This window comes from Vidua chalybeata, chromosome 2, assembly GCF_026979565.1.
Source record: "Vidua chalybeata isolate OUT-0048 chromosome 2, bVidCha1 merged haplotype, whole genome shotgun sequence".
Classification (NCBI taxonomy): domain Eukaryota; kingdom Metazoa; phylum Chordata; class Aves; order Passeriformes; family Viduidae; genus Vidua; species Vidua chalybeata.
Genome location: NC_071531.1, coordinates 23753981 through 23768538, shown reverse-complemented (window position 1 = coordinate 23768538; position 14558 = coordinate 23753981). Strand labels below are relative to the sequence as shown.

The window sequence follows — 14558 nt, the reverse complement described above, 5'->3', positions numbered from 1 at the left end:
GAGCTTAAGGTTCCTGTATTTTCCAATGCACTAGTGGCGCCAGGAAGAAGGCAGAGTGTAGCAGTGAGGAGAGAGGAGGAGGGTCAGGGCACCCTCACATTTATGATCAAGTCTTTTTATCAGTCTCTTTTAAATTGTCTTCTCTCACTTCTCCATCCAGCCCCCAAAAATTTCAGTGCTGGAACTGGAACATAATACACACATCCAGGTCTATAGAGTTGCAGTTTCATGATGAGCTGCATGAGTCCTGCCAATAACTTTGGGTCATCACTGAGGAGCTGGAGTTTGCACAGCTCTTGGATACCTGAGCTAAGGAGTTTAGAGGTAGCCTGGCTTCTTTATAAGACAGTCATACTCTGAAATGTCAATCTGACCAATCTTGAAATGACTACTATTGAACTTATCTAAGTCTAAAAAAAGGTCAACACATTTAGCATGTTAGCATTTTCAGTAAGAAGCATTTTATTTTACTGCAGTAAGAAGCATTTTTGCCATCTTTGAGGCAGACCATTTCAGTACTTTACAAACACTTTTAAGAGCCTGGACATGAAAGAATATTTACTTCTGCACAGAATTTTGGAAAGCTTGATTTTCATTTCAGCCTAAAACAAACATAAATGTCACAATCTTGACATTTTCTGTGAAATGGAATTATTGTTCTCTACTGAGGTTCTTCACAAAAGATAATTTAACGCTGAGATGGATGTAAAGAAGTTAAAAACATCTGAAGAGATTTCTCACTCAAGCTGAGAATCTAATTAGAGACCTTCACTAAAATGTATGTCCATCTTTCATTCTTCATTATGTTTCAAATGCTGGAATTCCCGTAAAATGAAGTGACATGACATTTACTGCCAAATACCCATATTATTCTTTGGTATCAGGAACATGATGGTACAAATAATTTTTTTTTTCTCTTAGATATGGCCAATTTCTCACAATTAGTTTACAATTAATGATGTAGTGGTTCCAAGACAAAATAATTAGTGGTTCTGCATTGTGAATTACAAATAAAATTCTTACTGTTTAAAGAAGCCCATAACAGCGTTAGTAAAAAGACAGCTTTCTGAATCATTACTGAATTTGGAACCATGATGTTACATCAGATGTTGAAGAAAAGACATTGCTATGAAAATAAAAATCCTGTAAATATCTACCTGAATTATCCAAGTCACAATTAAAAGTGGGATATTATTAAAAACTTTGGGTTTGAAATGCACTAATATGAACCAGTATGGTGTAGTTATTGTACTCAAGTATCAGACAGGATGAAGGACACAAAGTAAAACCAGCTCAACGGAGAGGATGCAAAACAGAGTCATTAATTTAAAAGAAATGCCTGCAGTTCTCAGAAATAGACCATATCAAAGGAACAGAAAAGTCAGTGCAATTGCTTTTCCTCAGTGCTCCTCCTCCTCAGCAGTGACTTGGTAGGAATATGAGAGAGCCTGTAGACAAAGGTGCTGCCTACTCTAGGATCTCTTTTTAATAGCCATAGATAGTTACAGTGTAAGGTCGTTGGAAATCAAAAATGCAGTGATATTTTCCTCTGTGATCCTGGGGCTCTAGTCTCCTTCAACCCCTTCATTAATACAGCTTTTGGAAATATAAGGAGGAGGCATAAAGATCTGATTTTATTTTCAATACAAGCACTTAAAATGCAAAATAAATATGAATTTTTATGGCAAATAATTTTTTTTCAACTGAAAATTAGACTTGATTTGTTCTTGTAATAATCTTTGGGTTAAATTTATTTATGGTAATCACACACAAAGCCTCTTTCACATGTTGGAACAGATAACCAAAGCAAATTCCATATTACAAGGTTTATGCTGTAACAACAAACAGTGAAGTCAACCAGAAATTGAAATATTTTAGTGAAAAAAAAGTCATAACAGAAACCCAGAACAGTCTTCAACAGTAAAATATACTAGTTTTCAGACATTTTCAGTTTTCCATTCTGAAATGGAAAATTATTCTAGGTACATTGTGTTTATCCAGAAACAACAGGTCTTTTCTGATACATTATCCAGATAATGGCAGACTTCTAGGTCAGGAGAAGACTGCAGATTAAGGTGGTATCTTTCAGGCTGTACAGGCTATATATATATTCTGAAAATAGGAATTGATTATACTTTCTTTAGACTCTTCTAACCTTTTTCTGCTGCAATAATAGAAACCGTAATTATTTCCTTAGAAAAATCACCTAGCATGGGCTGAATGGCAACTGTATTGCCAGCAGTTCTGTCTACTCCTGTGTAATTTTCTGTATAGGGCATTTGTGGCTAGCCGAGAAAGGGCATTTTTGTAATGAGTCACAATGAACTCTTACTACCAGTGCTTCCTCCCACTTTTCTGCACCTACAGCAAGAGATTCAGATTGAGAATTGCAAGTAGTCCGTAGTGAAAGTGCAAGTTTGCCAATGATGCTAAACTGGCAAAAGCTGTTGCCTCCCTTGAGGGCAGAGAGGCCCTGAAGAGAGATGGACAATCAACAATGCTATGAAGTTTAACAAGTGTTGTATTCTGCACCTGGGATGGTGCAACCCTGGATGTATGGACAGACTGGGGAACAAGAAGCTGCAAAGCAGTGCCACAGAAAGGGACCTGGGGGTCCTGGTTGATGGCAAGTTGAACTTGAGCCAGCAGAGCCCTGGCAGCCAGGAGGGCCAACTCTGTCCTGGGGGACATCAGGGACAGCATGGCCAGCAGGGCAAGGGAGGGGATTGTGTATCAGGAAAAGATTTCTCACCCAAGGGGTGATTGGGCACTGGAACAGGCTTCCCAGAGAAGTGGTCACAGCACCAAGCCTGTTTTCACTTTGAGTGTTTAGACAACAGTCTCAGGCACATGATGTGATTATTGGAGTGTCCTGCACAGGGCCTGGAATCAGACTTGATGATCCTGATAGGTCTCTTCCAACTCCACATATTACATCAGAGGTTGATGACTCTCCTGTGTTTAGAGATCTGATTTGAAAATTAGTCACAGAAAGTCAACCTCAATCCCTATTAATTAAGGCAGTTATGTAAAAAGGTAATCTCTTTCTGAGAAGTGTGCTGAAGCTTAATTGACTAAGTTTTAATGATTTGAGAATTTTACTTTAAAGATGTAGAAGTTTGATGCCTTATACAATCATTCCTCCAGCATTTACAGGTAAAAGATAAAAGTTGAAAACACAGCTTTTTATATTACTCATGGTTTATAAGTTTTTAGCTTTTGCCACAAAGCAAGTAGATCTATTTCATTGTACAAATAGGAAGGAGATGGAGATATGATTATTATCTTTATTAAGTTGCTTAAGACAAAAAGCTGAGTTGCTTAGAGGGAAAAGGCCTGGGATTTCATCACAGAAGCACAAGTAGGGATTTAATTTGCAATCCACGGTTGAGACCTTAGGTGCACAATAGCTTGCTCTACCTGATGATAAGGGAAATTATTTACTAGCTATCAAAGGGATACCTACTTTTGACAGGACAGTACTTTTCATACATATACATTACATTTTGTTGTTCTCCAAGTTTGAGTCAATCTCAATAGAGGGCATTTGGCAAGCTTTAGTCACAAAGTACATCTAAATATCTGGTTTATTTGTCAGTTGTAACTATCTTCCTGTGACTTTCAATGCTTAAACTGGAGAATGTGGAATAAGACACTGATATGAATATCATATTGAAAATATGTCACTTAGGAAGTAAGCGAAGAAAGGATTCACATAGTGAATGGATGTCCAGGATACTGGACAAACAATAACAGTATTGATAACAATAAACTGTTAAAAATCTAAAGTTTCCACGCCTTTGCTGTTGTTACCAAACCGTTTGGAAAGGAATAGGTCACTGAAGAATGGGTAGACTTGAACTTACATATTTACTTGTACTGAAACGCTGTTTCACAGAACTTGATGCCTATACATTGGTGACATATATAAAGGAAATGTCTTCCTAATTTTTCTTCTTAGGCACCTAGATGTGGGGTTGCAAACTTGTGTATTTTCCTTTTCTGAGACACAGAAGTTAAGTATCTATGTCATTTTTTTCTCAACAGGTGAGAAAAAGAGAAAACACCATGCTTTCATCTCGATAGACTAACGGTAAGAAATTCACCCAGGTTAAGGTAAAATCATATCTCCTTGGAAGGAGCATGGTTTGCTCCTTCCCCTTCAAAATCCACATGAATACTCACTCTGCCAATCTAAGCATGGGTGATTGGTTAGGATTTCTTCTACCTTTTGTTCTGAAGGTGAAATGATTCCCCTTTGCATGGAATAATTTAATATCAACTGTACCAATTAAGAGAAATAACATCACGACCTAGCAAAATCTGAGTATCATTCCTCCACACTGAGGAACAGAAAATTCTGTCCTTGCTCATAAATATTTAATATGAAATGCTTAAACATGTAATTGTCTCTTTCTTATATAAGGAATGTCTTATACGTTGAATAGTCAAAAACATTTGGATATCCTGCTAAGCAGTGCTGTTTTGTGATTAAAGGATTGAATTTGGTTTCATGAGGTCTACTTTCAAATCTCAGGTCCTGTCTATTTGAGTAGGGGCCCTGCACATGACCATTCAGTTTCAGTCTGTCTTGCAAACTAAAAGTTTCACTTCCAGAAATCACAGAGAACAGAAAAGTGCGGTGGCTACCTGCTACGACCTCAAGAAGATTTGTGTGTGTGTATATTATCATTTATCTACTCTCAAGTCTCATTTTATATGGGGTAAAAACAAATCCCTGTATAACAATACAGCTGCAGTTTCAATGATAACTTTTCCCAACCTTCGAGAAATCACCTTATCTAGGTTCTCACCTGTTACAGCTTTGTAGGGCAAAAAACTTCTCTTGTTACATGTGAAGTATTTTGCATGAAATTGCATACTATATGATCCGGATCATTGTTTGAACCAGCAGGGGCTAGTGTTGTATTAAGAAAAAGGCCAGGCTCGACCACCAAGAAAAATTTTTGCCATTTGATTTTTTTGTTGTTGTCCTTCTGAAAGACAATGCTCTCAGTCCAGTTCACAATAACTCTTCGGCACATCAGAAAACCACAAACGTGTTCTACTGTAATTCTGGATGAGCTTTTCTCACAAAGAGGTCAGGAGCCAAAAGGACATAAGTGTTCTCAGGCCTTGAAATTACTCCTCCAGGCGAGAGGGAGGCATGCTAGGGGATCTGTCCGTTTTGCTCTTATATTGGCAAGGAGGCTTTCATCTCCAAGGCTGATGATCCAATACAGAAACTCCCTGATTCCCATAGCTAATTCTCCATGACTTCAAAATGGCCCAGAATTTTACTTTCTAGTTTTAGTTAAGTTTGTTGATGGGTTATAACTTCTGAAAGTAAAGGAAACTGCACATTATAGAGTGCTGTTCTAGGCCATGTCTTCAACTTTCCTGAAATTCTATTGAGGTTTTTTTTTCCATCATATCATTGCCAATAAATAAAATACTAAAAATGATAAAAAGAAAAGGAGGAGTCTTCTAGGAAATTAATATGCATTAGGCAAGAGGTGATAAAATTATCAGAAGTAGCACATGACAACTTTTAGTTTTACACAACTTGTAAGAAGCCAGCTCTGATGACTGCCATCTTATTATTTGCATGAAAGGTAAAATAAATTTTTGCCAGCTGTTACCCTAGAAAATAGATGAACACTTGAAATACATGAAAAAAGGCAAATTGTAAAAATACACATATATGTACACTTGTATTTCTTAGCTACTTTCAATCTATCTACTTATGATTGAACTATTTGTATGTAACTGCACTTAGTATACAGTAGCTTCCTAGCTCATAAAATATTGATTCAGGTTTTTTATCGTATATCTTTCTTGAACTTTGATCTTTCATACTTACTGCTCCCTTGATGAAATATTTAGAAGTACATTGTCCATGTGAAAGGTAAATTTAGAGGTTTTTTTATGGTACCTTCTGTTAATGCACTAGCTTCAACCCACATGAGACCCAAGCTGAACTCTATCTTGGTCATGTTTACTTGATCATTGCATTTGCAAAAATCTTCCATTCCAAAGCAACTTTTATTTTAATGTAAAGGTTATTTATTTTTGACCTGGTTGGAGTGGTTTACAACACTTTCTCACCAGGTACATTGAGAGAGACTTGAGAAGATACATCCAAAGAACTAACTTTAATAGTTACTTCCCAGCAGATAAAAATTTATAAACCAAATGATAAAACAAGACTCCCAACTTAAAAAACCAACCAACCAAACAAACAAAATCAACCACAAAACCATCAAAAAACCCACAGAAAATATCCTACATATATTTATAGACAGTGAATGTTATTGAGTAATTTTGTCAAAGCAAGCAGAACTACTGTAATAACTCCTTTACCAATTTCATCAATTCGAACACTTAGCATAAGAAAAAAACAATCTCTTGGGGTTGAGAACTGATGAAGTCTCAGTTCATAGCTCATTCAACATACAGAATTGAATTCAGCATACAAGAACAAGCAAGGTCCAGCTAAAGTTTTTTCAGGGTCTGGAGGATTCAGAAGGGGTCTGCCAACCATAGTTCCTCTGATAGCTGAACGTCTCTTGTCTCCACCTAGACACTAACTTTCACAAAACTTGTAGAAACTCAGATAATTTTGAGATCTTTATCTCCTTGTTGTATTTAGTTGAAAACAATTTTGGCTGAACGCTGCCAAGGTTCTTAGGAATAGAGACGTAGGGTGGCAGGCATACATACACGTATGCAGAGCAAGAACAAACACCTGCTCCTTTTATAGTATGGCTGTATAAATTAGGATATGATACTAAAATCAGTGGAGCAGTAGGTACTTAAGAAAATGGACAAAGAATCCATCCTGTTCTCTACAGGATTGCTTTGTATTTCAAAAGTATGACTTGGGATTCTTCCCAAAGAGGTGGGACATCAATAGGCCAATGGAAGTTCATCCACACCAAGGCATGTAGCATGGGCAACAAACAGGAGGAGCTGGAAACTGTGCAGCTGGAAAACTATGATTAGTTGAAATCATGGAAAGAGTTTTGCAGCTGGACTCAATGATTTTAATGTTCTTTTCAAACCTAAGTAATTCTATGATTATGTATTGCTTATTTTGAATGTGCTGCTCACAGCTCTTGATTAAGACAAGCTGTTTGGACAAATAGAAGTGAAGAAGCAGAGAAACAGTCTAGAGATTTTCTCACTCTAAATTTTAAATTCAAAAAATTCTGTGTTTAGGAGATACTACTATGGGGAGAAATTTCTATATAAATTGTGCTGAATATTTTCAATAGGAAACTTTTTTTTTTAAATCAGAAAAGTAATGGATTCAAGTACTCCAAAAGTATTGGAGTCAGTGTTGTTATTGAGATGCAGAACCAGGATTTAGTTTAATTTTTTAAATATTGTTCGCTGCATGACTCTCCGTCCAAGCATTATTTAGGGGAATAATAAAAACTATATCCCCAAATACAGAATTTCAGGGAAATGAAATGATCAAACTTTAAAAGACAGTCTTCAAAGTAAAGCACATCTACCAGCCACCTAGCCATATATTTAATTCAAAGTATTTTTATATTTTGATAACCCAAGCTCGTCTTTCACACAATGTGTGAAACATCTGTATTTATTTTACTGCAACAGCTGGAATGTTAAAAGAACATCTAAACTTGTGTCATACAAACATTTTGGTAGAAGAAAAGTTGATATCTCAGACAAAACCTGAAGACATATAGCTTTTATATGTCATTTATATTCTATATGTGTTTCTTATGACTACAACAGACCTTTAAAAAAAACCCAAATCAATCAAGGTTTTCATTATGCATTTTTGCCCAATTTATCAGTTTCCAAGGTAAGAAAGTTTTGATGCAGAAAAATTACACAATACAGAAACACAGAGAACTATCTTACCTTCTGGCTCCCTGATCTTACGTCCTGCTGCAGATTTTCGTAGCACGCTCCTTCCTGAGTTGAACAAGCTAGTTAACTCATCAAGGGGACTGGTCAATGACCTTGAGTTTGTAGGGTTGTATGGAAATGAAGACGATGAATTTGAGTTCAATTTCCTGTTATCCGCTCTTGCCACCTTTGGAGAGTAAGGCAGTTTGGAGAATGGAGATGAGCATCCAAGCTGAGCAGGACTGGTTCTCTGAGGTACTTTTGACAGATCTGAATTTGTACCTGTTTTCCCTGCACTAATCAGAAAACTAGCACAAGTCTCTGGAGGAGATGCAAAATGTGTGGAAGCCCGGTAGGAAGCAGGAGGTGGTACAGGAGGAGGTGGTGGTGGCAGTGGAGGAGGTGGTGTGGAAGGAGGAGTCACTTTGGTGGAAACACTGAACACCATCAAGCCTGGAGATACTGGTCTTTCATTCTCCCCTTTCTGGCCTTTGGAGTACTGGGGTGATAATGGACTTGAACCTTCTGACTGCACAGGATATTTTAGGTTGGTTTCCAAAACAGGAAGCTTTTTCACCTCCAGTGGTGTTAAAGGTGATTCATCAGAAGCAGGTGAACATGTGACAGGGGTTGGAGGGAATACAAGAAGTGGTGGTCTGTGGGGGAGCAAGTTAGGGAAAGGGGCTGGAATGTCACATGAGTCTTTATAGATCAAAGCTGCTTGACTGTTTCCATCCAATGTTCCATCTTCAATGTTAATATTTTTTTTGCTTTCAAACAACAGAGGAGGAGATCCAGTCACTACTGGAATTATTCCATTACCATTGCTTCCTTCTTCTGGTAGAAAATACTTCATTTCTTCATATACAGACTCTCCTTGTTCTGGACACTCTGCTTCAGCAGAACTACTTTTCACTGCATTCCCTACCATTTCAATATAGACAGGCTCATTTTCCTCCTCTTCTTGTGACATAAAGAGATTCAGAACACCATGTTGTGGTCCATCAGTAGAAGCTGCTCTCTGTACTGTCACAGTGTCATAAACACCTGGTTTAACTACTGTGCTTGCTTTTTTTACATCCCCAGGCTTTTGGCCAGGTATTTCTTCATAAGAGCCACTAAGTTTTGTATTTGGACTTCGCTTTGGTTTTCTAGGAGGTATTTTTTTCATGGTACTATAGTCATCACTGTGTGGTCTTGGACGGGTCAGTACTAGGAAAGTGAAAAAAGTCTGTGTTATTACCAAGTTAAAGTCAGTTTTTTCTTACACTGGTCTAGTACTTTAGCCTTCAAATGTTGTCCATTTAGTTCTATAATAAGCAACAGTCACAAACACAAGACTCCAAGCAAAAGCATAAATACTTCTAGGAATAAAATTTTCACCTACCCAACCACAGGCCTTTGCTACCTGGGCACATAATCTGCTTTGGTAATCTCTACTGCCACTAAAAGATGAGAACTTGCACCTGAGAAAGTATATTTTGAATTCAAATGTACACTGCAAGATCTGTAACACATGGAAATGTGTGCTTGTTTCTCCTGTTGCTCCAAGGGAGAGGGGCAGGCTTTCAACTATGAGTCAGCACAGTGCTACTTTGACACATATGTGATTGCTAGTAATTGAAACACCCCCCTTTTATGTAATATCTTTAAATCTCCAATTATAGGATGATATTATGCCCCTCTCTTTTTTGGTACTACAGGTGTGGAAATAATTTATAACTTTAGGGAGTCCCATAGCCTAAGGACAAATCCCCAAGTGAGTATACATTTGACTAAACTAGATGTCTCTTTATAGCCTCCAGGCATATATGGAGTAAAGAGACCAGAGACTGAAGAGATTAGTATTGGTCTTTTAAAATCAAAATTCAATGGTATAAATCAGAGCTGGTTTTGGACAAAAATACAAAACTGACATAATTCCTGGAAAATGAGTTTATGGCACAGACACTTGCCCTATTGTTTCATACATATAAGAACTCCAAAATTATTTTGTGAGTATATGTAAGCATTATTGTTAAGACTACACATACATATATCAATTTTTGTTCTTTCAAAACACGTCTGCTAGAACTTCTTGGTTAAATCTCTTGCAGATTTGGATACAAAAAGATTAAATTACTACAGATGTCATTAAACCATACTAGTTTAAAAGTATGTTGGGTGTAGTTTATGTCTCCTTACAAAGAGCTTGAATGGGCAAGGAAGAGATTAAGAAAAATGGACTTTCACCTAATGAACTGGACACAAGAACAGCAATTATTTTGAGAGAGGGAGCTGCGAAGATTTCGATCCATTGTATGCCGGACTAGTGAGTTATGGAGAACTTTAAACCCAACCTGCAGGATCTTCCTTGATAAACCTTGAGGATCATTTACACAAAACATGACAAGTCAGGCTTATCAAGGAAAGCAGAATGCATTTCTTTCTATCATCTTCCACCCATTCATTTCAAAGGTAAAGGAGAATAAAACAAGTGAACTCAAAACCATGCTATATGTACCATAACGCACTGAGACATTTTGGTACACTTGCAGCACTTTCCTTCTACACAAAAATCACTCTAAACAAATTATGGCAAAAAAACCCCAAACAAACACTGAATGCATAAGTTATTCATGTGAGCACAGAGACAATGTAGGAGAAAGTTTAATGTTATGTCAGTGAAATTCAAGATTCGAGCATTCTGTTTTAGTGATGCAAGATATTCTAACAATTTAAAAGGTGAAATAAAATGGTCAGTGGGGTAGAATAGCTCATGTTGACACATTACTTGTTTCTAGAGAGATTTCTACAAATAGGTTTTGATTTTGTCAAACTGGGCAATTAGAACACATGAGTATTATTTGCTGATTTGGGAATAAATGACAAATTGGCTAATTTTATTTACTGCCACTGAAATATTTCAAGGAAGCAGGACCTCTCAAAGGCATTTGACTGTGTTTAAAAGGATCAAAGTGAGAAGAATAAATCAATAACTCAGAGTAACATTTGCAACTGTCTCTGCCTTTATGTCTAACCTTCATTAGCGGTTTCCTTAGAAGCTGCCGACAAGCAAGCACTAACAGCCTCGTAGGAGGCACTCAGTCGTGTGTTGGGGTCCCTCTTTGGTTTGGGAGGAGGCTGTTTCCTTGGTGATGGCAGGCTATTGCTGTCATCCATGCTGAAAACAGAGTGCAGGGAGGGGGATCTGATGGATGACCCAGCCACAGAATGTACCAAGCCATCCACTGCCATGGGGACAGGGACGGAGCTGGAGTGAAAGTGCTTAGACGTTCGACAGCCGGCAAAGCTGTCCTCAGAGACCTTCCCACCCTTGTCTTCAGCTCTGAAAACACAGAAAAGAGGCCCAGATGCATTATTCAAGCAATAACAATGAACCTGTTCATGCAAATATAACAACAGCTTTTTGGTAAACAATCTCACAACTCCCCTGCTGTGTCAAGGGGATGTGGATAGTAATCTTCTGACAAACAAATCCAGATCAAGCTGCTAGCTTTCTTCCATTTCCTGTTTCATGATAAATCAGGACACCAGCCCTTTTTTACACAAATGCAGCCTTGCTTAAGCAGTCTCATGTTGTTGACCAGACATTCACTGAATGAATTGTTCACACTTTGATTGCTGCGCACAATCAAAAGCTGGGTTTTTAATCTGAATGATAATTTCTGGGAAATCCATTTTAATAGAAAGTTACTGAGGCAGCAAATGCTGAGCCTTTATCATTATTTTCTAAAAGGACAACTATAAATTCTATTTAGATAATGCAAATCTTTAAAATATTAGATGACTTTTTTAACCAGCTACATTGGCTGCTTGAGCAGTTCCACCCAGATATCCCTATATCTTCCAGTTTAAACTTAATTATTAGTTATTACTTTTAATAATAATTTTTATTATTATGATGTCATGTTTAGTTGTTTCATTTACAATCCAGTTTTTCAATTTCTCCTTTTTCTTTGCTATTTGAATACATATTGAGAAATAACCTTCCAGCTGCTCCTAACAAATCGATTTTTAACAAAATTTCTTCAAACATTTTATTCCTCCAATAATCAAAACACTGAGACCCTTTTAACTTAGAGTAGTAATGTAATAGATAGAAGATGTCTATACTGCCATTTTTCAAACAAATCCCCAAGCATTTGTCTTTTTAAATTGTATTTCTGCATGGCAAATCACCAGCAGAGCTGAAATTCATGCACAGGATATAGCCAGCTGCCCATGTAGCAAATGAAACAGCAAAAGATGAAAGCATGGTGCTCAGTGGATAATTTGTTTTCACTGTAATGTTTAATTACAGTCTTTCCTACATAGGCATTTCCTCCAATTTGTAATCACTGGGATATTTGAAGCTAATTAAGCAGATGCACTGCCATTTTCACTTTTATTAAAGTCACTGACAAAAACAATGATAGCAAAGGGAGTTGTTCTGGATGAAAATTAAGTTCCTATGGAAAAATAAGCATTTATATGTCCAGCAAGTTATGGACACGTTCTTTCTATTCACATACACCGAATAACTGCAAATGCTAACTCTGCCCACTCAGCTGTCTAAGAGAGAAATCAGAGACTCAGTTCCTAGAGAATGGCTCTCCAGCATTTACTGGATTTGTAAAATAGAAACTCCTGAAAATTCTGACATGAGTTAAAAAAACAACATTTGCCCATTTTTAAATAAAAGCATCCTCTTCACAATCAATCTACTTGCTTCAATGAGAAATCAGGATTTATTGGTCTGGACTTTACTGTATTTTAACACTTTCCTAGCTGATTTTCATTACCTAGGCAATTTCTCAGTGTTGGTACTTTAAGTCAGGGGAATTTTTCTTTGGCCTGTTTGGTCTGATGAAGTTAAATCATAATCTATTTATCATAGAATTAGACATATTTCTGTAAAAAATAAGTGTTTCAGAGACTTGAATAAGTTCCTCTAAGCTCAGTGCCTCCTGAATAGGATGTGGTAGTCTCCTTAAGTTTCTAGAATTAATTACCTGATATACAGGGGAAAAAAAAACAAACTAATGATTTGAGATGAGCACATACTTGAGAATCCTCTTGCAATCCTTCCGTCATTTCTATTGTTTTCTAAGCAGGGAAGGAATTCACAAAAACTGAAGAGACTCAGTAGTTCTTCACAGCAGGTATTTCTCATCTTACCTTTTCTGGCCTTCTTCTGGCCTGTTTCTAGCCTCTCCCTTTTCCCTGTGGTAAGCAGTGTTCATCTCGTTGCGGAGCCGGTCATTTTCCCGAGCAATGTCAGAGGCATTTTGAATCACCAAGTCATCATATGTTTTCAATCCCATATCCTCAGCATTCTGTAAGAAGCTTTTGATTGAGGTGACCTCTTGCTGTTTGATGGTCCTCTTCTGTAGCAAGCGCCGGCGAGCTAGAAATCCTCTTACAACTACCATAGTGGAAGGAGAAAATATGGACCAGTGAAAGACAGATAATTGGGGAATTAACTTAATATCACAATGTGTTCTGCTGTAAACATAAGCAAGCCAAGTTCAGTCAATATCTTATACAAATTAGGAAGGAAATCTAATGGCATATAAATAACATAGTAAAATGGAGCTCTTTCTGTTATTCTACTGCCAGTGCTTAAAGCAAAGTAGTGACAGTAAATTACTAAATGTGAGCTATCAGAACTCAAAATGTTTATTTTCACTGAATGCTATTTTTTATTACATTATAACATAAATGTAATAAAATGTATACATCTTACATATGCATAATGTAAAATGCATACATTGATGTATACTACAGATTGTGAAAGCATACATTTACACTGCAAAGGCCAAAAGATATTTGTTTCAAAATAAATGCCTGGATAAATTAATTGCAGTGAATGCTGTAGGAATGAAATGATTGCTGTTGGTCAGCTTTAAAAAATACTTTAAGTGTTTCAATGTACTTAATACCTCATCAAAATCACAACCAACACAAGATTTTTTTTTTGTTTGACTTAAAGAGCTTTCGCTGCTCATTTCCTTTCAGCTAAAACAATTAGATTAATTTAATGCAAATTTCTTAAATGTACCTGTCACATCATATCTGCATTTTTCAGGTGGAAGTTTTCATCTACATTGCATCAGCTCCATTTATCTATTAGACTTTTTCTTCACACTTTTTGTCATCTTTATGCTGGGAAAAGATTTTAGTGCATCTCCTATAATAGCTTTCTGTAGCACTTTCCTAAGTAAGTACATTCATTGCAAAAAATCCTACCCAAATACCACCCAGTATCCTGGGTTTTCTGAAGTAAAGTTGATCAGAAACACATGGCACAGTGGCCTCTGTGGCCATGATAAATTGGGCACCATTTTAATCCCAGCATCTGCAACAGGTTCAATATTCTCTGAACCTATGTTTTGGCTTAGAAGGCAGAAATATGCTAACTGAAAATACTGTGGTGTTTTTTTTTTTTTTTTTTTTTGTGGGTTTTTTTTGTGTGTTTTTTTTTTTTTTTTTTTTTTTTTTTTTTTTTTTTTTAAAGTTTCACATGTTTCCTTCCAGATGTAGAACCACTGCTGGGTATCTCATAGGGAAGAACTTGTTTTAGAATTACTTTTCTGTTGCCTTAAATACTCTTGGTTTTCATCTATTTACATGAATCAAAACCAGGTCAAACATCATCACTGCTTCTTATGGTTTCTCTCTTTCTGGTCAAT

General features: G+C 36.8%; 1 protein-coding gene across 1 annotated transcript in view; it reads right to left on the bottom strand.

Annotated features, from left to right (window-relative positions):
* MYO16 (myosin XVI) overlaps positions 1-14558 on the bottom strand; it is a 353672-nt gene that overhangs the window by 28086 nt on the left and 311028 nt on the right. Inside the window, exons 30-32 of the mRNA XM_053935810.1 lie at positions 13045-13291; positions 10905-11212; positions 7897-9096 (exon numbers count right to left, since the gene is read on the bottom strand). Coding sequence (XP_053791785.1) covers positions 7897-9096; positions 10905-11212; positions 13045-13291 — 1755 coding nt within the window. The remainder of the gene's footprint in view (positions 1-7896; positions 9097-10904; positions 11213-13044; positions 13292-14558) is intronic.